The sequence below is a fragment of the Lepidochelys olivacea genome (genome assembly GCF_965140295.1).
Source record: "Lepidochelys olivacea isolate rLepOli2 genome assembly, chromosome: 13".
NCBI lineage: Eukaryota > Metazoa > Chordata > Testudines > Cheloniidae > Lepidochelys > Lepidochelys olivacea.
In genome coordinates, this window is record NC_140423.1 from 8,511,096 (window position 1) to 8,533,942 (window position 22,847).

General features: G+C 38.5%; 1 protein-coding gene across 8 annotated transcripts in view; it reads right to left on the reverse strand.

Moving 5' to 3' along the window:
• Positions 1-3,017: 3,017 nt before the first annotated feature.
• OSBPL2 (oxysterol binding protein like 2) overlaps positions 3,018-22,847 on the reverse strand; it is a 50,142-nt gene continuing 30,312 nt past the window's right edge. For all 8 annotated transcript variants that reach the window (XM_084645463.1, XM_084645462.1, XM_084645466.1 and 5 more), the window contains 10 exons: positions 21,636-21,770; positions 20,204-20,301; positions 19,298-19,480; positions 15,627-15,734; positions 14,631-14,720; positions 13,783-13,906; positions 9,134-9,253; positions 8,009-8,132; positions 7,222-7,312; positions 3,018-5,164 (listed from right to left, as the gene is read on the reverse strand). In XM_084645463.1, coding sequence (XP_084501589.1) covers positions 5,062-5,164; positions 7,222-7,312; positions 8,009-8,132; positions 9,134-9,253; positions 13,783-13,906; positions 14,631-14,720; positions 15,627-15,734; positions 19,298-19,480; positions 20,204-20,301; positions 21,636-21,770 — 1,176 coding nt within the window. In that variant the 3' untranslated portion in view covers positions 3,018-5,061. The remainder of the gene's footprint in view (positions 5,165-7,221; positions 7,313-8,008; positions 8,133-9,133; positions 9,254-13,782; positions 13,907-14,630; positions 14,721-15,626; positions 15,735-19,297; positions 19,481-20,203; positions 20,302-21,635; positions 21,771-22,847) is intronic.

Genomic DNA, 22,847 nt, shown 5'->3' on the forward strand with positions numbered 1-22,847 from the left:
GGCTCATCTAGGACAGTTTTTAAAGGGTGGCCACATGATTAGTGACCTTCTTCATTGTTTTATTGAACATAGGTCTCAAACTATTTTTTTTATGAGAAACATTTGCTTTGTAAAGGCAATTGTGATATATTAGACTTCTGTAAAACATTTGATTTAGTACTGCATGCCATTTTGATTAAAAGTTTGATTTTTTTATGCTATGTAGCACATTTTAAGTGGATTTAAAAACTAGCTGATCAACCTCAAAGTAATTGTAAATGGGCAGTCATCATTGCGGGAGGGAGGCAGGGGTTTCTAGTGAACTCCTGCAGTGATCTGTTCTTGATTCATCTTAAGAGCACTAACATGTCTCCTATCAAAGCATCCATTTAACTCAGCTGAGAACTCAGTGAACAATACAAGGCAGCATGGGTTTGTGAAATATCTATGTGATACAAACAGTAGCTGTAATCAAGAGAAGAATGGAGACTTAAATCAAAGATGATGCAGCTGGAAACTCTTCCAGTGGGACAGTGCAGTTCCCTGCCCTGAGAAGTTCTCTGGTGAGACCTCCTGGGCTAAGACATAGTCACTCTTGCCACTACACGGATTTCAGGCATATTCTCAGCATATAAAACTATAGAAGGAAACAAGCAATTTGCTAGGCAATAATTCTTGGGACAGTGTCACACTGCAGGTCAATTACTTGCACTAAATCAAGATTTTTTTGCTGACAGAAAAACATTTCAGACACTGAAAAAATATTTAATACCAAACATTGCATGTCTTCTTCAAAATGACCTTTATTCAAATTTACAGTTTAACATTTATGTCCACAAATCTGTACAGACTTCTCTGAAAAGCTAAATAGGATTGATTGTTATAGATGGGTATTGACTGTTATTAAATATTATAAAAATAAATCCATTTCACTAAATTATTTTTATTTGATATTTTCATGCAACATGGATAAGGCAAACACAGTGTGTAGATATTTAATCAATAGGAATACAGCAATTGAGTAACGCAAAAGAAAAGCAGCTTCGTAAAAGTATAGTCAAAGTATAAGCAAGTTTTAATTTTTTCATGCTACAAAACATACCAAAAATGAATTTTCTACGATAGAACCATTTAGATTTACATAAATTTAAATATTGCTTTATTATACAATTGACCCAAACTACAGGTGTGTTTTCAGAGAGGCAAAGTTACAGTATATTATCAAATTATGTAGTGTTTAGTCCACATATACTAAACAAACATGTTTATTTGTAACATTAAGATATATTGAGTACAGTGAACATGAGATGAAGACTACATTTATGAGGAAATACATCAGGCATATGTACTGTACAGATGGTTACAAATACACAGACTATTAGTATGTAAAAATCAGTGATCTGAAGTCTTTTATAACCATTCTAAATTTAGGAAAAATCCATGAAAAGAAAAAAGGAAAACCACCCTCACCCCTCGATTTCAAAGCGTGGAGGCAGAAGAAAATATACCTCAGAGCCTTCGCCTCTTAATTTATAGAGAATTTTAAACTGTGTTCAAATGGGAAACCATTGCTAATCATTTCTGTGGTTTTTCTACTTAATTTGGAGTATAATTCCCCTCCCTATATAATCTGGGCCCCAGGAATTACAAGGGTCCAATATCCCAAACAGTTGTCACAATCTACAGTATGGTGTATCGTCAAAATGACCAAGTTAGATGCTATGCAGTGGCTATAAACTTAGAGTTTCACTTCTGTTGGAATTTAAAATTTTACCAAAAGATTAATTTACCTTTTACTGAGAGTTCCATCCTGTCCCCTCCACTTAGTGTTTGGGTTTTTTAAAACATGTAGTGGTGGGACTTCCACTGTGGAGAATAACATTCAAAACATATCTGATAGACCCACATCCTTTTTGGGGGGGTTGGGGGAGGAAGGGTTCCTGTTTGAGTTTCAAAAAAGTGTTTAAATAACTCATTTGTTCTTTTTCAGATCATTTCTTCCTACAGTAGCTTTCAGTATATTTGTGATAACTACATTATTGCCATCTATGTATTTTTCTAGCAAGAGCCTGATGTCAAAGAATTGAGTCTACTGCATGCTCAAGCAGAAGAAAAGCTGTGTTTATAAGGATGAAAGTTCTAATTCAAATCATATGTCTCCAATAAGTATCAAGGTAGATACAAAGGAAAATGACAAGCCAAGATAACGTGTAACTTTTCCTCCCCACAAAAATAGTTGCTCGATTGTGAAAGTCACACTTCAAACATCTTTTATACCATGTATAGGCCTGAAGTGTGTTTAGCATCTATTGTGGTTTCTTTAAAAAAAAAAAAAAATTCTATGTAAATGTATGAACACATACTAACACACAATTATTTTACATACAGTCAGTGTTTAATCAAGTTATAAAAGTGACATTCTTTTTAAAAGGTGCAAAGTTTAGTTAATGTGTCTTAAGAAGTAAAACTATATAGGCGCGGTTTTTTCATTTAAAAAGAGACAATGTTTTTCGCTGAGACAAATAATCAAACTGTAACATTAGGTATCAGATGGCTAGTGAAATGTACGCTAGCCATGAGTAGCGAGGAAGCATTTTGTAAATACTTTTGATACAGCCTTAATAAGCCAAACAAAGAACAAAGAAAAAAGGGGAAAAAAGAAGTTTTTGGACTTTGCTTTAAAAGTAGGGAAAATGCCAAAGTAACAGATCTATGCAATGTAGGCAATAGTAATGGATAACATTTTGCTGGAGTCTTTTATTCTATAATGCAATTTGCTGGAGTCTTTTATTCTATAATGCAATTAAGTGTGCCTCCATAGCCTTTTTCAAATAAAAAACTGATTTTTGCATAATGGAAATATTTTTAGACCTACTGAACTTAGGCTGTGATTCAGAATTAAAAGATTTCCCAACCTGTACACGTTATTTATAAATAGGATTTTTAAAAATCAGTTATAGCATTTTTTCATTCTAGTGCCTTTCTATTTATATGTATGTGTATTAAAGCAGCACTGTAACAATGAACAAACTTAAGTATTTAGTTTAAACAAGATTTATTCATGAAACATTACAAATATGGCTTAAAACTTGAATCCCTTCACTGTTTTCACTGATACCTTTGTACAGTGCTCCTTATGTTAACATCTACGAGCAAGAAAATTGAAGGGGCTTAAAGTATGTGAAATATTAATCTTTTAGGTTTAATTTTACAAAAAAGCAGATCGAAAGTAGTTTAAGTTGCCATATGCATTAGTTATGCCTTATAAAAATCAGAATTGCCAATGTACTTAAATCAGGAGTAAATATTTTTTCTCTAACTCACCAATATAAACAAGATCATCAAAACTAGCCTGGATGTCCAAGAGACTTGAAGGTCAACAAAGTTGATTGCTGACAACAGGATACAGTGACATGAATTTATTTCAGAGTTGTGCCTTAACTGCCTTGAACCTTCACAGCTTACCTTCTTCACTGGAAAGATGAACAAAATGTAACAAATATCAAATATCTCCCATCTTTGGGTGCATAATTTCACATGAAAGAAATAGGTTTCTCTTGGATTTTGTTTATTTTTCATTTTTCTTCTGGCTGGTAAATGCACTTCAAAACCTAGTCTTTGGATGAAGTCACAATTACACATCCTCAAATGGATTTGGAAATCAGACTGATTCTTTCATGAATACGCAAAGAAATGCTGGTGTTTAATATCAGTAGTCTCTGAATTACTGTAAATTTATCAGCAACATAGCCAGTTTCTATTGGTTATTAAATTGAGGGCTTTCATAAAAGAATGAGCAACTATTAAAATTGGTTTAATTTCTAAACCTAATTGTTTAAGCCCCCTCCCATTCTCAGAAATGTACCACTTTGACAATTAACTCCATACATTTATAGATACCGTCAATGGATTCGCAGTTCAAATCGTTCCAACATTATATGCTTTGACAACAAAAATAAATCCATTTTCTATGACTGCAAGTGGTTACAGAGATTATACCTAATACCATTTTTAAAATAACTTTAGTTATGCCACTTAGCTTTAAACGGATTGGGGGTTTGGTTTTTTTACAACATACAACCAGATGTTACCAGTAATGTTTCAGAACATGCACAAAAAACAAAATAAAAACACAAATAAGACCATCTGTGGATATATATTGAGTGCTTCCAAAGAAAAGTCAGTTTAGAAGCTTAAATAGTGCCTAAGATGCTTAAAGTAGTGCTGGAGACCCAAGCCTCCTAGTGGTAGCAAGCAATATCCTATATCTTTATCTTACGCTGTAACCACAATGTCCATGTTTCTACAAATCTCTCTGAAGCTTTCTGTATTTTAAGAGTAACGTTTTACTTTAGAAAAGCAGATGTTTGTTAATGCACCCTTCTCATCCCCCAACACACACGGTGTTATGTAATTGTCATCATAGGTATATAGTTTAAGTAATGCTCACAGTGCCCAAAGACAGAGAATTCAGAATACCAGTTTTTCAAACTGCAGTAAGCCTAATGTTTTTTTTCAATCTTTTAAATTACCGAATTGTACTGAGATAGACCAGGAGCGCCAATCTCTTCAGCTCTGCTTACCATTTGAAAACGTTGCATACATCTCTTCACAGGGAATGCTGACTCTGCCCGATTTGATCATGTTTGTACCGTACTAATTTACCATTGTTCCAAGTTCTGGACAGTTAAATTCTTTAATGCTGTACTAAGTGAAGTAACAAGGATATCACTGCTATTTTTTTCTCAGTTATATAATTAAAAGGGTGCTGTAAACCCTATTGGCTACAGCATACCTTTGACAGACCCAAAAAAGGACAAAAATAGGCAACCAAAGTCCCTTTTAAAACTTAGAGAAAACATGATGATTTCAGATGAAAGCTTTATGGAAAGAATGTAATAGCATTTAAATATTTGGCAATCAAAATTAATTACAAATCCTTGATTGGTGAATGATACAATTTTCATTAAAATTTACTTTAGAAAAGCTGTTTTTTGCTATTAACAAAACCAGAATAACTGGCATAGATTGAAATTTAACAACTAGATGTCCAGATGAGATGGAGTGATGAGTTCAGAGATTTCAATATATATCTGGACAGTCTGAGAAATTTCTATCAAAGTATCCGCCTGAATATAACCAGTCTGACGTTCCAGTGTATGGGTTATTGCCTTGATGAAACCATCTGTGAAAAGCAAATGAAGTGGGTAAGGAAACATATATTAAAGGGAAAACATTTTTTTGCTTCTTTTACAAACAAGTGTAAAAAGGCACCTGAATTTTTCAATCTAACCTATTCTTTCCCGTTAGATATCTAGGGGGAAAAAAATCGAGTTCTTAAGTTACGTTTAGCAAAGACCTTACTCCATCCTTGTTTATATACCTCTTTCTTCTTGACCTTACAGTACTGGTTTTATCATTCCTGTCCCAGTTCATCAAAGGGAACAAAATCTACACATCAACGTTCTTTATATTTTAAATTGGCAAGTCAGTTTTTGTCATAAAATGTTCTTCCTCTTAAACGTGTCCCCACACAGAGGAAAAACAGTTCTGTTCTGTATAGCTGCATTTTGTACTGCACATCAGTAGAAGCTCAAGTTTAAGCTGTTCTGTGTATTAACTGGTAGCAATAGTTGAAATCAATTGTATGTTCTCTAGAACAGTGGTTCTCAACCTGTGGTGTGCGGAGCTCGGGGGGGTCCGCAGACTATGTCGAAGCGGTCCATCAAAGGTTGTCGTTACCAAGAACGGTGGTTTTCAACCTGTAGTCCAAGATTTCCGAAGGAGTCCGCACCGCCATTTGAACTTTTTTAGGGGTCTGCAAATGAATAGAGGTTGAGAACCACTGCTCTAGAGGAGATTTTCTAAGGTATGAATGGGAATTAGCCACCCATTTCCCACTGAGTTTCAATGGGAGTTGGGTGCTTAACTACTCTTTCTGCCTTTGAGAATCTCCTCCTGTTGCTTCAGAATTTAATTTTATCTGCTTACTACAAAAACAAAACAAAAAATCATCATGTGCAAGAATAGCCCGGTTTCTTTTTCTGACGTGCCTGTAAGGCAAGATTGTGAATCAGACCAATGTTATAACAGATACACTGTATTTCAAAATGCTTCTATTTTTTGTTGTAATTTTTGACAAGTGTTCTTTTACTGAACAAGAACAAGGTGGTGCTGCACTTTCAATAGTTAGGTAAATCATTTTCCAATCTGAAAAGTAATACCTTTCCACAACTAAGACTTGATTGCGGGTTAACAGTAGGAAAAGTAAATACCACTGAAATCTTTCAGTGCTTATGCCTGTTACTACACTAATACATGCCTAAATAGTGATAAACATAATCCAAATGTTCCTTTTCTTCCTTACATAGATGTATTCTTAACCTTCGCGATCAGCTTCTTTTCTGTGACCATATAAAATCGTGATTCTTTTTCAATTAAAGATTTTCCAGTGATTTTTGTTTAATATTTAAAAAGGTAACTGAAGTGTTTATGTATTACAAGGACATTAACAGTGTGAATTCATGAGTTGGAGCCAGGAGATCTCCATTCTGTTCCCAAGGACACCACAGACTCACTGTGTGACCTTCAGCAAGTTACTTAACCTCTCTGAGCCCTGCTTACCCCACCTTTATAAAACACTTTAAAGTTACCTAGGGATGAACACTGCTTCAGGAGTTTAAAAGAATTGTATTAGTATTTCTTAGGATTTGGTTATTTTAAGAGATAACCATTTGGGTTACATGTTCTTTAAAGCAATTTGTTTCCCCGTAACAATCTGCACCATTGGGTGATGTGTTGGACGCCATTTGGTTGGCCCCTTCTATACTTGAGATGGCTGCTTTTTTTGGTGCTGGCAGTACTACACAGGGAAATATCCACTGAAGGCCACCTTCCACAAGAATCTCCCTCTCTTAAAACAACTACTTTGGGATACTCCCAAGGTTTTATTTGTCCTGTAGTAAAAAGGCCAACCCCTGGAGGCAAAATACTTCGGCACTCCCTTGGTGTTCCTACTACAAGTTTCAGCCTCAACTTACTTACAGCAGTATGGGTACTTTGGGATGAAATAATCTACAATTTTGGCTTCATGTTGCATTTTTCAGATGTTCCTTCCCCACAAGGGCTTTAAGTGACACTATAAAATTGTTCCATAGTGCAAAGAGGAATCAAACAGTAAAAACAAACTGTTCGCTAACCTTAACTACATGCCCAACTTTCTTCCCCACCTCTAAAAGTTACCTTGTCCTCCATTCCACTTCATCTTTTGCACGTTCCTTACGAGTGGCTCTTTGTTTCTCTTCTAGTCTCTCTTTTTCTTTACTAGCCAGGTCTAATAAACATTTAAATAGGAATTGGTTACATTGCAAAATAAAAGACAAAAAGAACAAAACATGGGAAAGGCTGGAGAGAAATAAAATTGAATTCACTTTAAGCACAGGAAAGCATTTGTTGTACACATTCTCTTTAAACCAAAACAGCCACCCCTTCTAGGCAGCAGCACACCAGAGGAGTGGATGATCCAAGCAAACATACTGGGAATCCTAAACTTGGTATTTCATTTGTCAGAAGGACTGTACTGGATGGGGTAAGGACTCAAAGTGGATACAGTCGGAAGCAGTACAGGATGCTTTCTTGTTATTCCACCCTACATATTTTTCCAAGCAAACTCCAGAGCAACAAAATCTTTCTGACCCGTTTCCCAATATGTGCTTCCAATTGTTCTGTAACATAGGATATCCGTATTCAGAATCGACCTTGGCCTCTTACACAGCCAGACTCTGCTGGCAAGAACAGTCATGTACATTGTTCTGGAGGGAGTAACATTCATGATCGATCACACTGTGGTGATAAAGAAAAAGTTACCCTGGAAATACAGTTATTGCCCAGAATTAAGAAGTGGGTAAAAACCTGAGGACAGCCACCTCACCCCAAACCAGTTCTCTTCCATCTTCCCTATGGTCAGGGAAGTGGATGGGTGTCAAGAGACAGAATTAACAAATACCAAATCTCTAGCAAATACACGTACCCAGCTCTCCATTTTCCATGCCTCTGATATCTGGACGTAGACGACAATCAGTGGGAGCTAAAACTGCTTCCATGCCCGTTTCCAGCTCATTGAGACTCACAGCAAAACTGGTGAAATTGTACATCTTAAGGCAGAATAAAGATATAGTATATAGTAAAGTTTTGGTTTTTTTTAAAAATCAGTGACATTTGATTCCCTTTCCTGGGCTGTCACAATGCGATTTTCAAAAGCACTTATTGAACCAAATCTGCTCTCACTGACTGTAGTAAGAGCAGGGTTGGCTAATGCTGAGCACTTTTGAAAATACCACTTTTAATTGTGCTGTGGACTCTGGCAAATAAAAACATGATACTGCAGTGACTGAAGAGTCCTTGCTACAGAGGATCAAGAAAGCTTGTTGCTCATAGGTTCTCTGATTCTGAGCTGTCTCAAGGGGTTATCGTTTTTATAATTTATTGAAAAGGACACACAAAACAGACATGCTCTCTAAAAAAAACTGGCCTATTTTCCCCTGATATCAAAGAATGACACTCTGGGCGTTTTTCAAATCTACCTATAAGTAGGGCCCTACCAAATTCTCGGCCATAAAGAACATGTCATGGGCCATGAAATCTGGTCTTTTGTATGCTTTTACCCTACACTACAGGGATTTCATGGGGGAGACCAGTGTTTTTCAAATTGGGAGTCTTGACCCAAAAGGGAATTGCAGGGAGGGTCACAGAATTATTTTAGGGGGGGGTCGTGGTATTGCCACTCTTACTTCTGCGCTGCCTTCAGAGCTGGGCGGCTGGAGAGTGGCTGCTGCTGCTGATTGAGGGTAGTAAGGGTAGCAGTACTGCAACCCTCCCTGCTAACCCTGCAACCCTCCTCCCCACAACTCGTTTTTGGGTCAGGATTCCTACAATCACAACTCCCTGAAATTTCAGATTTAAATAGCTGAAATCATAAAACTTATGATTTTTAAAATCTTATGATTGTGAAATTAATCAAAAACGGACCGTGAATTGGGTAGGGCCCTACCTATAAGATTACCATGTATCTAAAATGAGTTACCCTTGTCCAGTATGATAATGTTCTTGGCCAAGCCACTATGACCAGAGAGTTCTAATTTATTGAACTAGTCACCTGTGATGAGTTTGGTGGTCTAGAATTTATTCTCCAAAGCAGCTTACTGCCTGGTATGACTTGCACAGTCTCTTGGATCTCTGGCATATCATCAGCCTCATCGTTCCCAGCATCTTCGCTCTGAAACGAAAACACAATAATTGATAGTGGAATAGAGGGAAATGACATACAGCTCTTCTGCCTAGAGTTCTCTGGAGAGGACATTAAAAATCCTATCGAATTCAAGACATTCCATTATTTCACCCCACCTGTATCTCTGCTCTCCTTTCCTCCTCCTCATTTATGCTCTTCTTCATCCTCCATACTTCATGCCTTCTTCCACACTACCTACTACGTTTGGAACAACTCCTAGTTTCTATCTAGAAAAAGCACCTTCTGTCATCATTCATGTCTTCCAGAAATCTTTTCTTTCTTGTTTACTTCACCCTCCCTTTTCTTGACTCATATCCTATTTTTCCTGTCTTCGATCAGTAGCTCTTCTGCTGTGGTAATGCGTCGATACCTATATCCACACTATACACCACTTTCGGCAGCAGCATGTAGGGTATGTGTAGCTACAGGCCACAGTGATAAACAAACTGCCTTCACACCACGGTGTGTAGCTACATGTGTCAGTGAAAGGCTCTAGCACAGGCGAGAGCGGTGGGGGGGGGGGGCAGGGGCGGGCAGGGAGAGGCACCTAGGGTGACCAGATGTCCTGATTTTATAGGGACAGTCCTGATATTTGGGACTTTTTCTTACATAGGTGCCTATTACCCCCCACCCTCTGTCCTGATTTTTCACACTTGCTATCTGGTCACCCTAGAGGCAGCAGAGAAAAGCTTCAGCAGCTACCACCTACCAGAACCTTTCACCACAGTGAGGAAAACTCTGGCAGCAGGAAGGCAGCAGCTGCCACAGTTCTTCCCTACAGTGTGGAAAGGCTCCAGCAGCAGGGAATTGGCAGAGCCCTTCCTCACACAAGAGCCTTTTCCTGCAGCAGGGAAAGGCTCCAGCCGCTGGGAGGCAGCAGGAATATGTCTACACTTGCTATTTAAAGCGCAAAATGTCCCTTTTTTCCGCTAAACCTGTGGGAGCGTCTACACTTGTTAATGATCTTTTGTGGTTAAATTCAGAAGTTTCACTGCAAAAAGAAAACCACCTTCACAAGAGGCTCTTTCTGCTGTTCTTTTTGTGCTGTTGTGAAAGTGAAGACACATTCTACCCGTTTAAACGCCTTTTGGCCTCCAGAGGATATCCCACAATTCCAAAAGTGACCACTCTGGCCAGCATCTCCGCTGCTCTGACGCCAGGTAAACTGACATCCACCCCACCACCTGTGAGCCCCAGGAAGTTTGAAATTCCCTTTCCTGTTGCGAGTGCTCATCTGCCCAGGTGACCATGGCTGCTCCACATAGCAAACAATCCCCTGCTTGGAGCAATGCCGAGCTACTGGACCTGATCAGTGTTTGGGGAAAGGAGGCCGTGCCATGCCAGCTGCGTTCCAACCATAGGAATTTCCATACCTAGGAGCAGACTGCACGCAGCTTGCAGGAGAAGGGGCACAACAGGGACACCCTGCAGTGCAGAGCGAAGGTGAAGGAGCTGAGGAACGCATACCACAAGGCAAGGAAGGCAAACTGTCAGTCTGGTGCTGCACCCCAAAGCTGCTGTTTTTACAGTGAGTTGGATGCAATCCTAAGTGGTGACCCCACCTCCATTGCAAAGAGCCCACTGGATACTTCTTCATGTCTGGAGTCAGTGGAAAGTGGCCCTAGCCACGAGGAGGAGGTCCCAGATGAAGAGGCAGCGGCTGAGGAAACAGTGGAGCCTGTTGCTGCATGCACTCAGGACCCCTTCTCCGCTATGTGACTAAAAACAGCAGTGTAGACAGGATGACACGGCCTGGGCGAAGAGAGAACCATGCAGGGCATGTACCTGGGTACATACCCAAACCCTCAGGCATGTTTGTACTCTATTTACCTAAGCCGGGCCTCACCATCTACATTAAATCCACGCAGGGGGGCTACCTGAGTACATACTGTACATGCCACCAAAAGAAGCGCGCCATGTAGATATAGCCTTACACTGTTATGTAAAGTGCTACATACATTGGCAGCACTAGGTAAGCAATAAGTCATAAGACATCTGTACTCCTGAATCTTGTGTAGTCACATACCAGATTCTGAGGGCTGGTTAGCAAGCTGATATGCTCATGTTCCTTAGGCTTCAGTGAAGCACACCAAGCAAATAATTTCAAGAGTCAAACATTTTAGATCCTCTGATTGCTTCTTTACCTAAATCAATCCAAAATAAGCCATCATTTTACACCAGGACTCATGCCCCAGTACAGTGCAATACTGGTTCTTTCTGCCATCTTTGCTGGCTGCCTAGAGGTCATTAAAGATTTCATGATGCTTTTACAAAAAGGTTGAGAACTTTTCCAGGATTCTGACCAACATTCCCACTCTCCACACTAGTAAAATAGGTACTGCTGAGGTGCATATAGCTGTCGCATATGCCTACACAGCCACTGCACTACCAGTATGAAACTGATTGAAGGGGTCCCTTCATCTCTTATGATCTACAAAGAGGTGGTAAAAAAAATTAATACCAGTACCTTATTCCAGCAGAATTAAGGAACCTAATTTCAGATATTCTAGGAACAAAATGTAACAGTTCCCCTCAGGACGAGATTAGACAGACTGAAAAAAGAACCAGTCTTCACGAAGTGTAAAATACAGCAGAAAAGAAAAATTTTCTTAGTCTAAAGTGAAGCCGGAGCATCAGTTTTTCAATCGTTAAAAAACAGGGTGTACTGTATGTGCTGCTTGTGCATAAGCCCTACCAAATCTGGTAGCTTGGTGGCTCCCAACAGTGACGATCCTTAAAGGATCCTTTCCTTTGGAGAAGGTGACATTGCATGGAATTTTGTTTCATTACCATAAAATACTTTTCTTTTTTTTTTAAAAGCGAGAGTAAAATACAGAAAGACAGGTTGTTTCCTCCTTCCTTTGTCCAGATATTTTATTTTTTCCATTTAAAATTGGAAATGGTATGATTGCAGGTTCCGGGAAACCACCAGACAGACAGACCTCATCTGCTGGCCAAACTGGAATTCAAATGCTCTACTGCCTTATAACATGAGAGAGGGGATAGGTTTGTGCTGTCAGAGGTAGTGCCATTATTTCAGTGTCCAACACTTGGAAATTGTAAACAGAGGAAATGCAAGAGGTATTTCAGAATCACTACAGTGAACTTTGGTACTACTGCTTAATGCTTTACTCTCAAGACATACAGAGGACAAAGACATTCAGGAATGGTATTATAAATTTTCACCCATTTTAAAAACTGTACGTAAGCCTCACAAGCCACCAGCGACAGTCAACCAAAAATTTACCGCCAAGAAGAATCTGGCTACAAAAAATGTAACATTACAGCATTGCATCTTTCACACAATATGAGTGAAATTCACACTCCCAGGGTGAAGTCTGAATAAATGGGCTTTGCAATCTGAGGTGAGGAAATATTCTTCCTCCCAAACCTGAAAACAGGATGTGTGCAATTTAACCACAGTCTCTGCCACCACCATCTTTTAGCCATAGATGTAGCTCACTCAGTGTGACCTCGCCCCAGATACGGTCTGTATCCAGTAGATTTGCACAAGCCATTGATCATTTGGTCACCCTCCCTGCCATTCCTCCCCTGGCCCACCTTCAACCCTGCAACTCTGAACTCTCACTTCTTGCCACCAATCCCCTCTATAGGTGAATCACTGTGAATTGGGCCTTCCACAGTTAAATTGCAGAGAGGTCAAAAGGATTTCATCCCTGAGAGACTACCTGAAAAATAATAATGACCATCAATAGGGAAGTCCAATACATTGACAACCTAGCTGAAAATGTCACACAATTAAAAAAAGAAACAAGATATTGGGATAAGGTAGATGATGTACATGTATTTAATCCAATAATGTCCTGTTTGGCTTGGTATGCTTTGTTTGTGGAATAGATGAGTAGTACTGTATTCTGAATTCAAATCAAGCTCAAGCTTACTTTTCAAGCTTCCTCTCAAAAAAATAAATCCTTGTGAATGCTTTCCATTGGCTTCCTGTTAGGCAACTCCCCTTCTAAATGCAACTTCGTCAGAAAGGGAAGATTAATTTGATTTTTTAAAAAGCTTATAGCCCTCATTTTTAAGCTCTTCTCTGCAACATGAACCCTAAAGGCTCAAAACACTGAAGGGAAATAAAAAGCCAAACTTTTAAAATCTCATATTTTTAAGACAGTCACATGATTTTTCATGTACATTTTTAAATGCCTGAGGTTGGCAATACTGCCATTTTCCTTACTAACAGACAGCAAGATGTAACCCAATCTCTGTAACAGTAGTCACCAAATATCAACCCTAACCTCCATGACCAATCCCTGTGAAATGCTGAATGCCCTCAACTTTCACTGAAGTCAATGGGAGTTCAGAGCACTCCTCAGTTCCTGGTATCAGGGCCCTAGCTATGAAAAATATCCACTATTATAGCTATCAGTTCACCACAACCACATCAACAGATGTTCCTCTAACAAGTAATTTTTCCATTTCTGAAGATGCTTCCTTCAAATGGGAGAGAAACAGCAACACCAGCTCTCTCCTGAACAATTATACTAAAACCTTACCGGTTTCATTTTCTTCTGGTCACCACCTCTCTTTTCATTCTTTTTAGAAGTATCATATGTGGCAGGATTGATACACCACAAGCATTCTGTCCATTTGCCATAGATCACAGAGAGCTTCTTCTTGCTATTTATAGAGGAAAGGAGACTTATTTTTGCTGCCCAATTTCTATAACTTCCTAGCCTAAATTAAAATCAGCACGATATACTGGTAATCCAGATTATATTCAGGTTTTCCGGTTTCTTTTTTTCCCTGATTACTACAAACTTCTGGGAAGCCATTTTATCAGAACCATTTATAAATGCAAAGATGAATATTTCAGTCTATCCCAACATTTATGGTATTCAGTCCCGTGCTTTAAATGCTCCCTCACTATTTAGCCATCAGCTGTGTGCTTGTTAAATTGATTATAGAAGCAATGAAGCTGATATTGTAGTGTATAAAGACCAAGAGCTATATAACAGGTTGCATTTGGGGAATACACCTGTTAGCATTTTTTGGTAAATATTTTAAAATGAAGACTAGAAGTCCAAGGAAAGGACACAGTTAGCAATTGTATTATTCTCTATGTTTTCTCTAGATACCTCTCCTTTAAATCCAGATTGCTGCACTTAAGTCCAAGGTGCAAATGGCACTAAAGCTTTGCTAATAGCGAATAAAATGCTCACTCTAAAACCTGTAAGTGTAATACTGACCCAGAAAATAGAAATGAATGAGAATGGGAGGACTCTGTAGGAATGTAAAAATTTAGCAGTCACGTTGAGTATGTGTCAGTCCAACAAGCTAGCACTATACAGAAAGTACTAGGTGCCCATATAGTATAAGACAGACAGACAGACTTTCCACTTACTTTTTGTCCTGAACGTGACCCTCTACTCTGTGAAGCTCTTTCCCAAACAGTCCACATGGTTTAAAATTAAGGATACATTTATCTCCAGTACTGCAAAGGGAACAAGCGTACCATTTAGAAAGCCAGCACCTAAATGTCTGAAGTGCAGTGTTCACTAATGTATTTACTTTGCTAAAACGAAACTAACACTATTTAATGAAATCACTTAGACCTGTGTTTAATATTAGAAATCGGGTAGTAAAAGCCACTGGATTATTGGAAGTCCTTGTTGCTCTTTTTTATTCTAAGACAGGCATAAACGGTAACACCAAGAGCTTGTTAAAACCAAATGAAGACTTGAATGGGTGATTTCTGCATAAAGTGTGCATATAAAACTCACTGGAGTCATTGGGAGTTAAAAGGAAAAGGAATATAGGACTGTCCCCTACCCAGGGTATTTCTTATTATATCACTATCAATACCTTTATGGTGAGCTAATCACATGAAGTTGACAAAGCTGCTAAAGGTAGTTCACACTGTAAACGTGCACTCAAGTGCTACTGCCAAGCTACGTTACAGCCAGACGTCAAGCCAGGATTCCTGGACTAAATTCAGAAAACTGAAATAAGCGTGCCCATTATTGACTAGTGTGATGGTGATTTATGCTGTGTTGCACATTACATATAATTCACTGCAGAGCCATTAAATGGCAATTCACTATCGACTGGGCGAGGTTTGAACGGGTGACCTGGAGTTGAAAGATTCTGTATCCCATCCAGTCTTCTACATAATCATATGTACTGTTAACACTGTTTTGATATTTGTTTCAAACACAAAAAACTATTTAACCAGTTCAGAAGAAGAAATAATTTAAACAGAGTTTTCAGCAGATCAACAGGAAATAACATTTTGGACCTACAAGATCCATTACAAAGGGGAAAGCTTTTGGATCTGTGATTACCATTTATCAGTCTCTATAACGGCCAATGCTCGTAGCTCCATAATTAGCAATATTACCTGTGATTTACAATTTCTATTGTTCCATACTGTTCTATCCACAGTTTACCTATAATTATGTTATGTACACAACAGGTTGGGTTTGTCCACGTGTAAGCTTCATTGTGTCTGTGAAAGAAGCCAGAAAAGTGAAGTCAGATGCCAGGAAACTAAATCCACTTCTTGAACTAAAGACAGAAGGTGAAACAGCATTAAACTCTAATTGCCCTGAATCTTGTAGTGGGGTGGAACACGTAGTACCCCCCTGAACAGTATCTACTTTACTTAAAACAAAAACAAACAAACAAAAAACCACTTATGGATTTTCTTTATAATCAAGGCAGTGTGTTCTATCTGAATCTCACTAGACATTAATAGTGATTTAAAAAAAAAGAAAAAGGAAATTGCTTATGGAATCATCTACAAATGTGTGCCCTTTGATAACTTGAGCTCTGGAGCAGGACATCAGTAGCAATCAAGACATTTTAACTATTTTAATCTGTCCTTTTAAAGTTGTGAGAGAATCTGATGCTCACAAGAGGATTTTGACTGACAGCCCTAGAGAATGAAGTCTTCTGTTCAGCCACAGGAAACTGCACTGTAACCTTCCCCAAGTAGTCCCACCACAGGCCACAGCCATGACCCAAAGAGACCACTTTGAAAGAAAAGAAAGTAGTTCACTCTTCATGACTATTTCATATGAACATCTCTGCTGAGGCTGCCATCAAGGATGCTGGTCACGACCAGTTTTGATAGAGACATGGATGCCTCTCCACTAGGAACTAGGCAGACCAACCCACTCAGATAGGTTTTCACACAAGCATCTGATAGTAAATGCTTTTGGACCTTGTTTCAGAGATGTGGAAGTCAATGGGATCTGTGGTGCAGAGTACTGGGGGGCAAATCAGGCCCTTAATCTTAAGTGAGTTCTGGGGGAATGAACTGAAAAAAAAAATTGTAATCTTCCCCCTAAAAAATAAATAAATAAAAAAATAAAAGTCTTCACAACATGTAGGGACCCTTGAGACCGGCACTGCTTTCACAGAAGTCAGCAGGAGTTTTGTCATTAGTCACTAGAGTTCGTACCTCCCTGATTCTACAAGCAATTACTGACACCAGAAAAATAACCTTCTTGTGTAAGGTTTATACTTGAATAGAATGCCAGCTCTTTATCTGAAAAAAAGATTTTTGTCACTGAATCCATGACGCTCTTTTCAGTCTTTTAAAAGTATGTTCACAATCTAATTTAATCCTTAATTCCATCTTTCCACTTCATGCCTATTTTTTTTTTACTACAAGTTACTCTGAAGAAAAAAATCCTAGCACTAACATGCTCTGTAGCACCAACTTTACAGAGACAGTGTTTGTCGACAGTATGCATCCGATGAAGTGAGCTGTAGCTCACGAAAGCTTATGCTCAAATAAATTGGTTAGTCTCTAAGGTGCCACAAGTCCTCCTTTTCTTTTTGCGAATACAGACTAACACGGCTGTTACTCTGAAACCTGTTTGTTGAGTGGAGTCCTCAAAAAAATGTTTCTAAAAATGGTCAAACTGTTAATCTGTCAACAAACAGGATTCCTAATTTCACTGGTTTGGCCAAGTCATATTTCTGCCATGAAGTCATCTTTTATCCCTCTTTCAACGCTGATGAAGCAAATACTGTCTGGATTTAGCACACTAAGCAACTAAGACATTTTAGTAATACTGTAAATCAAACTTTTCTCTCTCAATTCTGATTACACAGAGAACACAAGAAAAAATAAATATTTTGATATAATGGCAGGAAGAACAAACAATTAAAGCACCAGCCACTTTCTAACCTTCACCTTATATCAAGAAGTGACTGAACAAAACTTTGCTTAATGTATCTGACTGGTCTGTCATTTTCCAGTACTGCATAGACACAGCCTTAAAGTTTGAATCCTTTAGTGACAAACTGTCTCACACTGAACTTTAGAACAATAGTTGCATTTTCATACAAGGCTCATGTGGCGTAAGAAATTAGAGCACTTTAATATTTCTATTCATCCTGCGGTTTTGGGGATGGCAACATTTGTAAGGCCCACAAATATAACAAGTTGAAGCAGCACCCACCTGTCCTAGTTTACCACTTGAAATGTAATTTAATATTTCGGTTGGTGAAAGGTGGCTAGTAATCTAACTACGGATGTTTTGAAAGTGCAGTCATGACAAACACAAAAGCAGCACGTGTATTTACTTACAACCTAGCTTATTAAACACATTTGTTTCTAATCAATTCTTGTCCAATACTGCTAGTATACTTACAGGTCTAGTTAGATCAATAGAGAGCCTAGTGTGTTCACAAGAAAACTACAGCACTGAACAGTTCAGAACCCTAACACACCTTGAAGTGAATAGCACAAAACCTCAACTTGCTCTTTTCTGAATAATCTCTTGTGGCTTGATCAGTCAAAAGTGTTTCATTAAAGGCAATTTTTCCATTACTAACTTTTATTTTGGTTGAATGTTTGTAGTCTATATTTAAAAATGTATTAAAATAATTTATCTACATACCAAGGAATTGGGGCATAGAGGCAAGCTGCCCAATTACTCTGTTTTCATCACAACACAGTTCAGATACCAAGCAGCTCATGTTTTATATTCCCCAGAAAGATCAGATATCATGGTGTATATCAGAAATTCAACTAAGAGCATCAAGTTACTAGTATAAGTATCTCCAATAGAAGTTAACCCGTTATAAGGTTACCAGTCACCAAGTTACAAGTCACCACCTTATTGAAACCAAATGTCTATTTAAAGGTTTCACAAAAGCAGGAGATTTCAGAACCACTTCTCTAAATCTACATCTGTTTAAGAGCTCTTATGAAACCACCTCAAAGTGCTCAATTCCAGAATGACTTACTTCATTATCATCCTGAGTGCACTCATTAATTCCTTACAGAAAAGTCTAGGGAGGCTTTTTAATTTGATTATAGCTCGGCCATGCTACAAAACAATTTATGAAATCACTTTCTTTGTAAAATATGCTCTCAGTCAGACATGAGCCTGCGAATAACCTGGAAATAGAGATTTGGTTTCAACGAAGAGGCCTCTGTACACAAGTAGGTGAGTCATGTCTAACTGTAGGTAGAAATTTATCTGAATTCCTGGGGTTTACCATGGCATACAGTACCTGTCCTGAAGAAGTTATATATAGTTTACACATACACATGGTTAACATTATCAAAACTATCTGTGGGATTTAGAGGCAAAATTCCCAATGAAATTAATGTGGCACCGATTATCTCAGCCAAAGTATTTTTAGTTCTCTTTTTTTTAAAATTTATTTATTAAAGGCACCTAACAAAATGTAAAGAACAAGTAATTTTAAATAGCATTTGGTTTCAAGAAATGCCAGTTGCCTTTGCAGTAAAAATCAGGCCAAATTGTTACAGCTGCAAGACCATGGCATCCTTCCAACAAAACCCTGGAATTAACCGATGAGCAATAGTCCATGCTTAAATCCCGAGTATCTCTTCCTTCCACCCACTCCAAGAAAAGTTTCATTATTAGTTGAATGATTCTTCAAGGTAGTCATGGCCCAGATATATATATATATATATATATATATATATATATATATATATATATATGGTCCTTTACCATTTTTTTTTAATATAGTTAAGGGATATATGTCCAATAGAGAAAAAAGTTTTTTGGTTATACTTACTTTAGAAGCTCCAAAGTAATTGTTCCACGGGGCTCTGCTTCTATACTCTTCCCCCAGAACTTTAATTTGGGGTAGATTGATCCATGAAAAACAAAGTCCTTATTGAGGCCTTCAGAATAAAATGCACTAACAGGTGGGTGGTGACTGACCTGTTCAGATATAAACCTAAAGCCTAAATCCTCCCTAGAGGGGGGGGAAAAAAAAGAGTCAGGTAGTCAACCTTTATCAAAAAGGGACTTTTATTAAAATTGCAATAAAAGTCAGATCACACATTTTTTAAAACATGTCTGAGGATTTTTAGACCAAACCTGAACTCAGATCCCATGGTCTCCATAGTTAATGTATGGCGATCAATAAATGCTTATACACATCCCCCACCATAAAAACTGCATCACAAACTGAACACTATCAATCCGGGAATGCATATGAAGTAATTTCAACTGGGCAACTCCTGGCAATTCCAAAGCTTGCTGGGCAATAGTAGTCCACCTCTGGGAAACTGGGTTCAAATATGATTTACAGGACAAGTGACCAGATGAAAGGGTCTCAATCTACTCTGACACTAGGTCATCAATAAGGTACTCGCTACAGTAATTACGAGTCTCTAGTCAGAAGTGGCTCTTCGGAAGAATATAATATACACTTCGCTGCCCTTGTACAATGCAGAAAATATGAGTCAACAGGTAGAAATAAAGTTCTTCTAAAATCAGTATCTTCTCAGATTTCATATTGATCACTGGGGTTTTCAGCTAATTGTGGCTATAGCGTTTAGATATATAACTGATCAGAGTGAACCGATTTTATCTTGGGGAATAAACTATTTTCCAGTTTGCCATGAAGTCAGTTTAATTCACTGACCATCAACCACCCTCCTCTTCAACGACATTTAAAAGAATTCAGTGTCACCTGATTAATTCATAGGTTTCTCCTAGTAGAGGGTTAAATGGTTTGCCAGTTCTCTCCCACTGAGAAGCTACTGCAGAAACTGCAAAAGCAGCTACAGCCTGTAAACAAACACAGCAGGATGCAGTCTTCAGAGAGAGCTCCACTGAAACAGCAGTATCTTACAATACATTTGCATGTGCTATAGCAATTTTTAAAAACCCTCTATGTGCAGGAACTCTACCAACTTCTTGTACCCCTGAGATTCCCCCCTTTCTCCACATGCACCCAAACACACCAACACTCTGGAGAGTGTGACATTTTTTAATCAGCCAGAGAAGTTGCTGTGTGTTTAAGGTTAAGACATTCACAGATCCTGACAAACCCAAACTAGGAATAATGATCCATGATAAGTAATACATATATGTGTGTGAGATGAAGAATATTTCACTTCCAAAAAGCAATCATTTTCTCTGGCAAACTTTGCCAGATCACACTGACTACTCTCTGTTCCTCTTCAGTCCCGGTCTTTCTTAGACCTGCGTGTTCTTTTCTGCCCATCTTCCCCTTCTTTTGCCCAGTGACTGTGCAGTGGAATCTAGTTTAACATAACAGCAGTCAGGTATCATTTCCAGTGTCACTACGGAGAGGTCACTTTCACCAGTGTCCCTTGCAAAGCAGCAGAGTTTTTATTTTGTTATATTTCATACATCCTGCTGCCAGGAATAAAGGACAACTGTAGCATCACACAGATTGAGCCTAAACTGCATGTATTTGTCATACACAGTTTACCATGTGCTTCTTGTTCTCTATATTTCTTTTAAGTAGAAATAGAGTTCCAGAGGAACACTTAAACCCGGATGTACACTAGTTTAGGCCCACCATCAACAAGTCTTTGAGCATGTGACTAACCAGATACTTACTCTGCTCTCTCCAAGGTACGTAGGGTTTGGGGTGGGAGGGAAGAATTGGAAATAAAGTCTGGCTCTACCAGACCATTCTTAAAAACTCTCAAAATGCCAGTTAGCAAATGGATTTGTTTGAGGCAGTTCAAAGCCATAATCTGATCTTCACTAAAAATAATGGGTTTGTGCAATTTTAAAAACAGTGATTAAAAAGATGATGGGCCTGGAATTGTTCAGCTCCTGACTGTACTCTCCTCCTCTTCCTCCCACTGCAGTGACCCCTTCAACCATCTCAAGGTGATGTATATACCTACTGCTGGGATGTTTTCATCCTCCTTCATCGCATGTGGTACTGGCCACTGTCAGAGACAAGAGACTGGACTAGATGGACCACAAGTCTGATCCTGTATGGCAATTCTTGTGTTTCCTATAACCAGTCCACAGAGTGCCATACCCATCTCTCATCAGATGGGATGTCATCTTAAAGAGAGAGTTTGAGGACACGAGGAATCCTTTCTAAAGCCAAAGCGGAGATGGAAAGCATCACTTGCCTGCATTCTTTCCAGGGGGTTCGCATGACTGCTAGCTTTATGAATGAGGTATATGTGTTCCATGTATTCGGTTATCCGCTGGAGGAAGCTCAGTGGCTCATTGAAGACAATAGGCATTGTAATTTTAGACAGCTCCTAGATGATAAAAGGAGAAGTCATTCCCTTTGACACACTTCTAGGTTACCAACAGGCCAGAAGAAGTTTCCAAGATGATCTCTCGGGTGGGTTGGCAATAGTAGTCTTCACTGACACACAATAGGGCCAGCTCAGACCCCTGGTTCTGGTCACTAACTACCATGGCTGGAAGGGATTAGAAGCAGAGCAAAGGCCTAAAAAGGAGTGTTGATAAAGGGCTCCAAATGGAATCTTATCTAGCACTGCAGCCAAGAAAAGATGGTAACTGCAACTCAGTGGCTTGTGATGGTGCAGAATAGATTAAACTTTCCTTCCAACAGATGACGCATTAGCCAGTCATTCACAGCATAATGAACTGGATCCCTTGAAAAATCATCACTGATCATCTAAACAGTATTATTGCTGTAACCACCAACACATTCTTTACTGTACTTTGAAACACCTTCAAGTTTGTGACGGGAACAGGATTTAAGATGTTTTCACAGATTTTAAGTGACCCTATTTGTATCCATGCCCTACAAACAAAGCTAAACAGTGTTTCTTATTCTACCACCTAGTTAGAGCTGAGCAAACCATTGATTTTTCTCTTCAGTGGCCAAATTTTTTTGGTTCCGCTCATTTCAAACCAAAAAAAATTTTTTTTCCTGTTTTTTCCTCAATGAAACTAAAATGAAAAAAAATGGTTTAGAAAATGTTCAGTCAAAATGTTGAAACAGACTATTCTAACATTTTTGCAAAATTTTCAGGGTGGTTTTTTTTTTTTTGGCCGAAACGATTCACTAAATTTGAGCTGAATTCGCAAATAGTTTTGATACCCTGAAAAATGCATTTTTCAGATCATTTAGTATTCGCCAAATAAGTTTCACCCTGCTCTACTGCTGATATGAAGAGAACCATTGCTTGAGCTTCAAACAAGCTGATGTATCAAGCCTCAGACTCTTTTGCTGTCCAAAGCTTCTTTCTAGCCAAACAAACACAGGCCATTTTTGAAAAAAAGGTATATCGATAAGACAGGGATTCTCTCCTCCCATTAAGATGCAAGCACTGCAATAGGTGACTGCAAATTTTTGAAAGGAT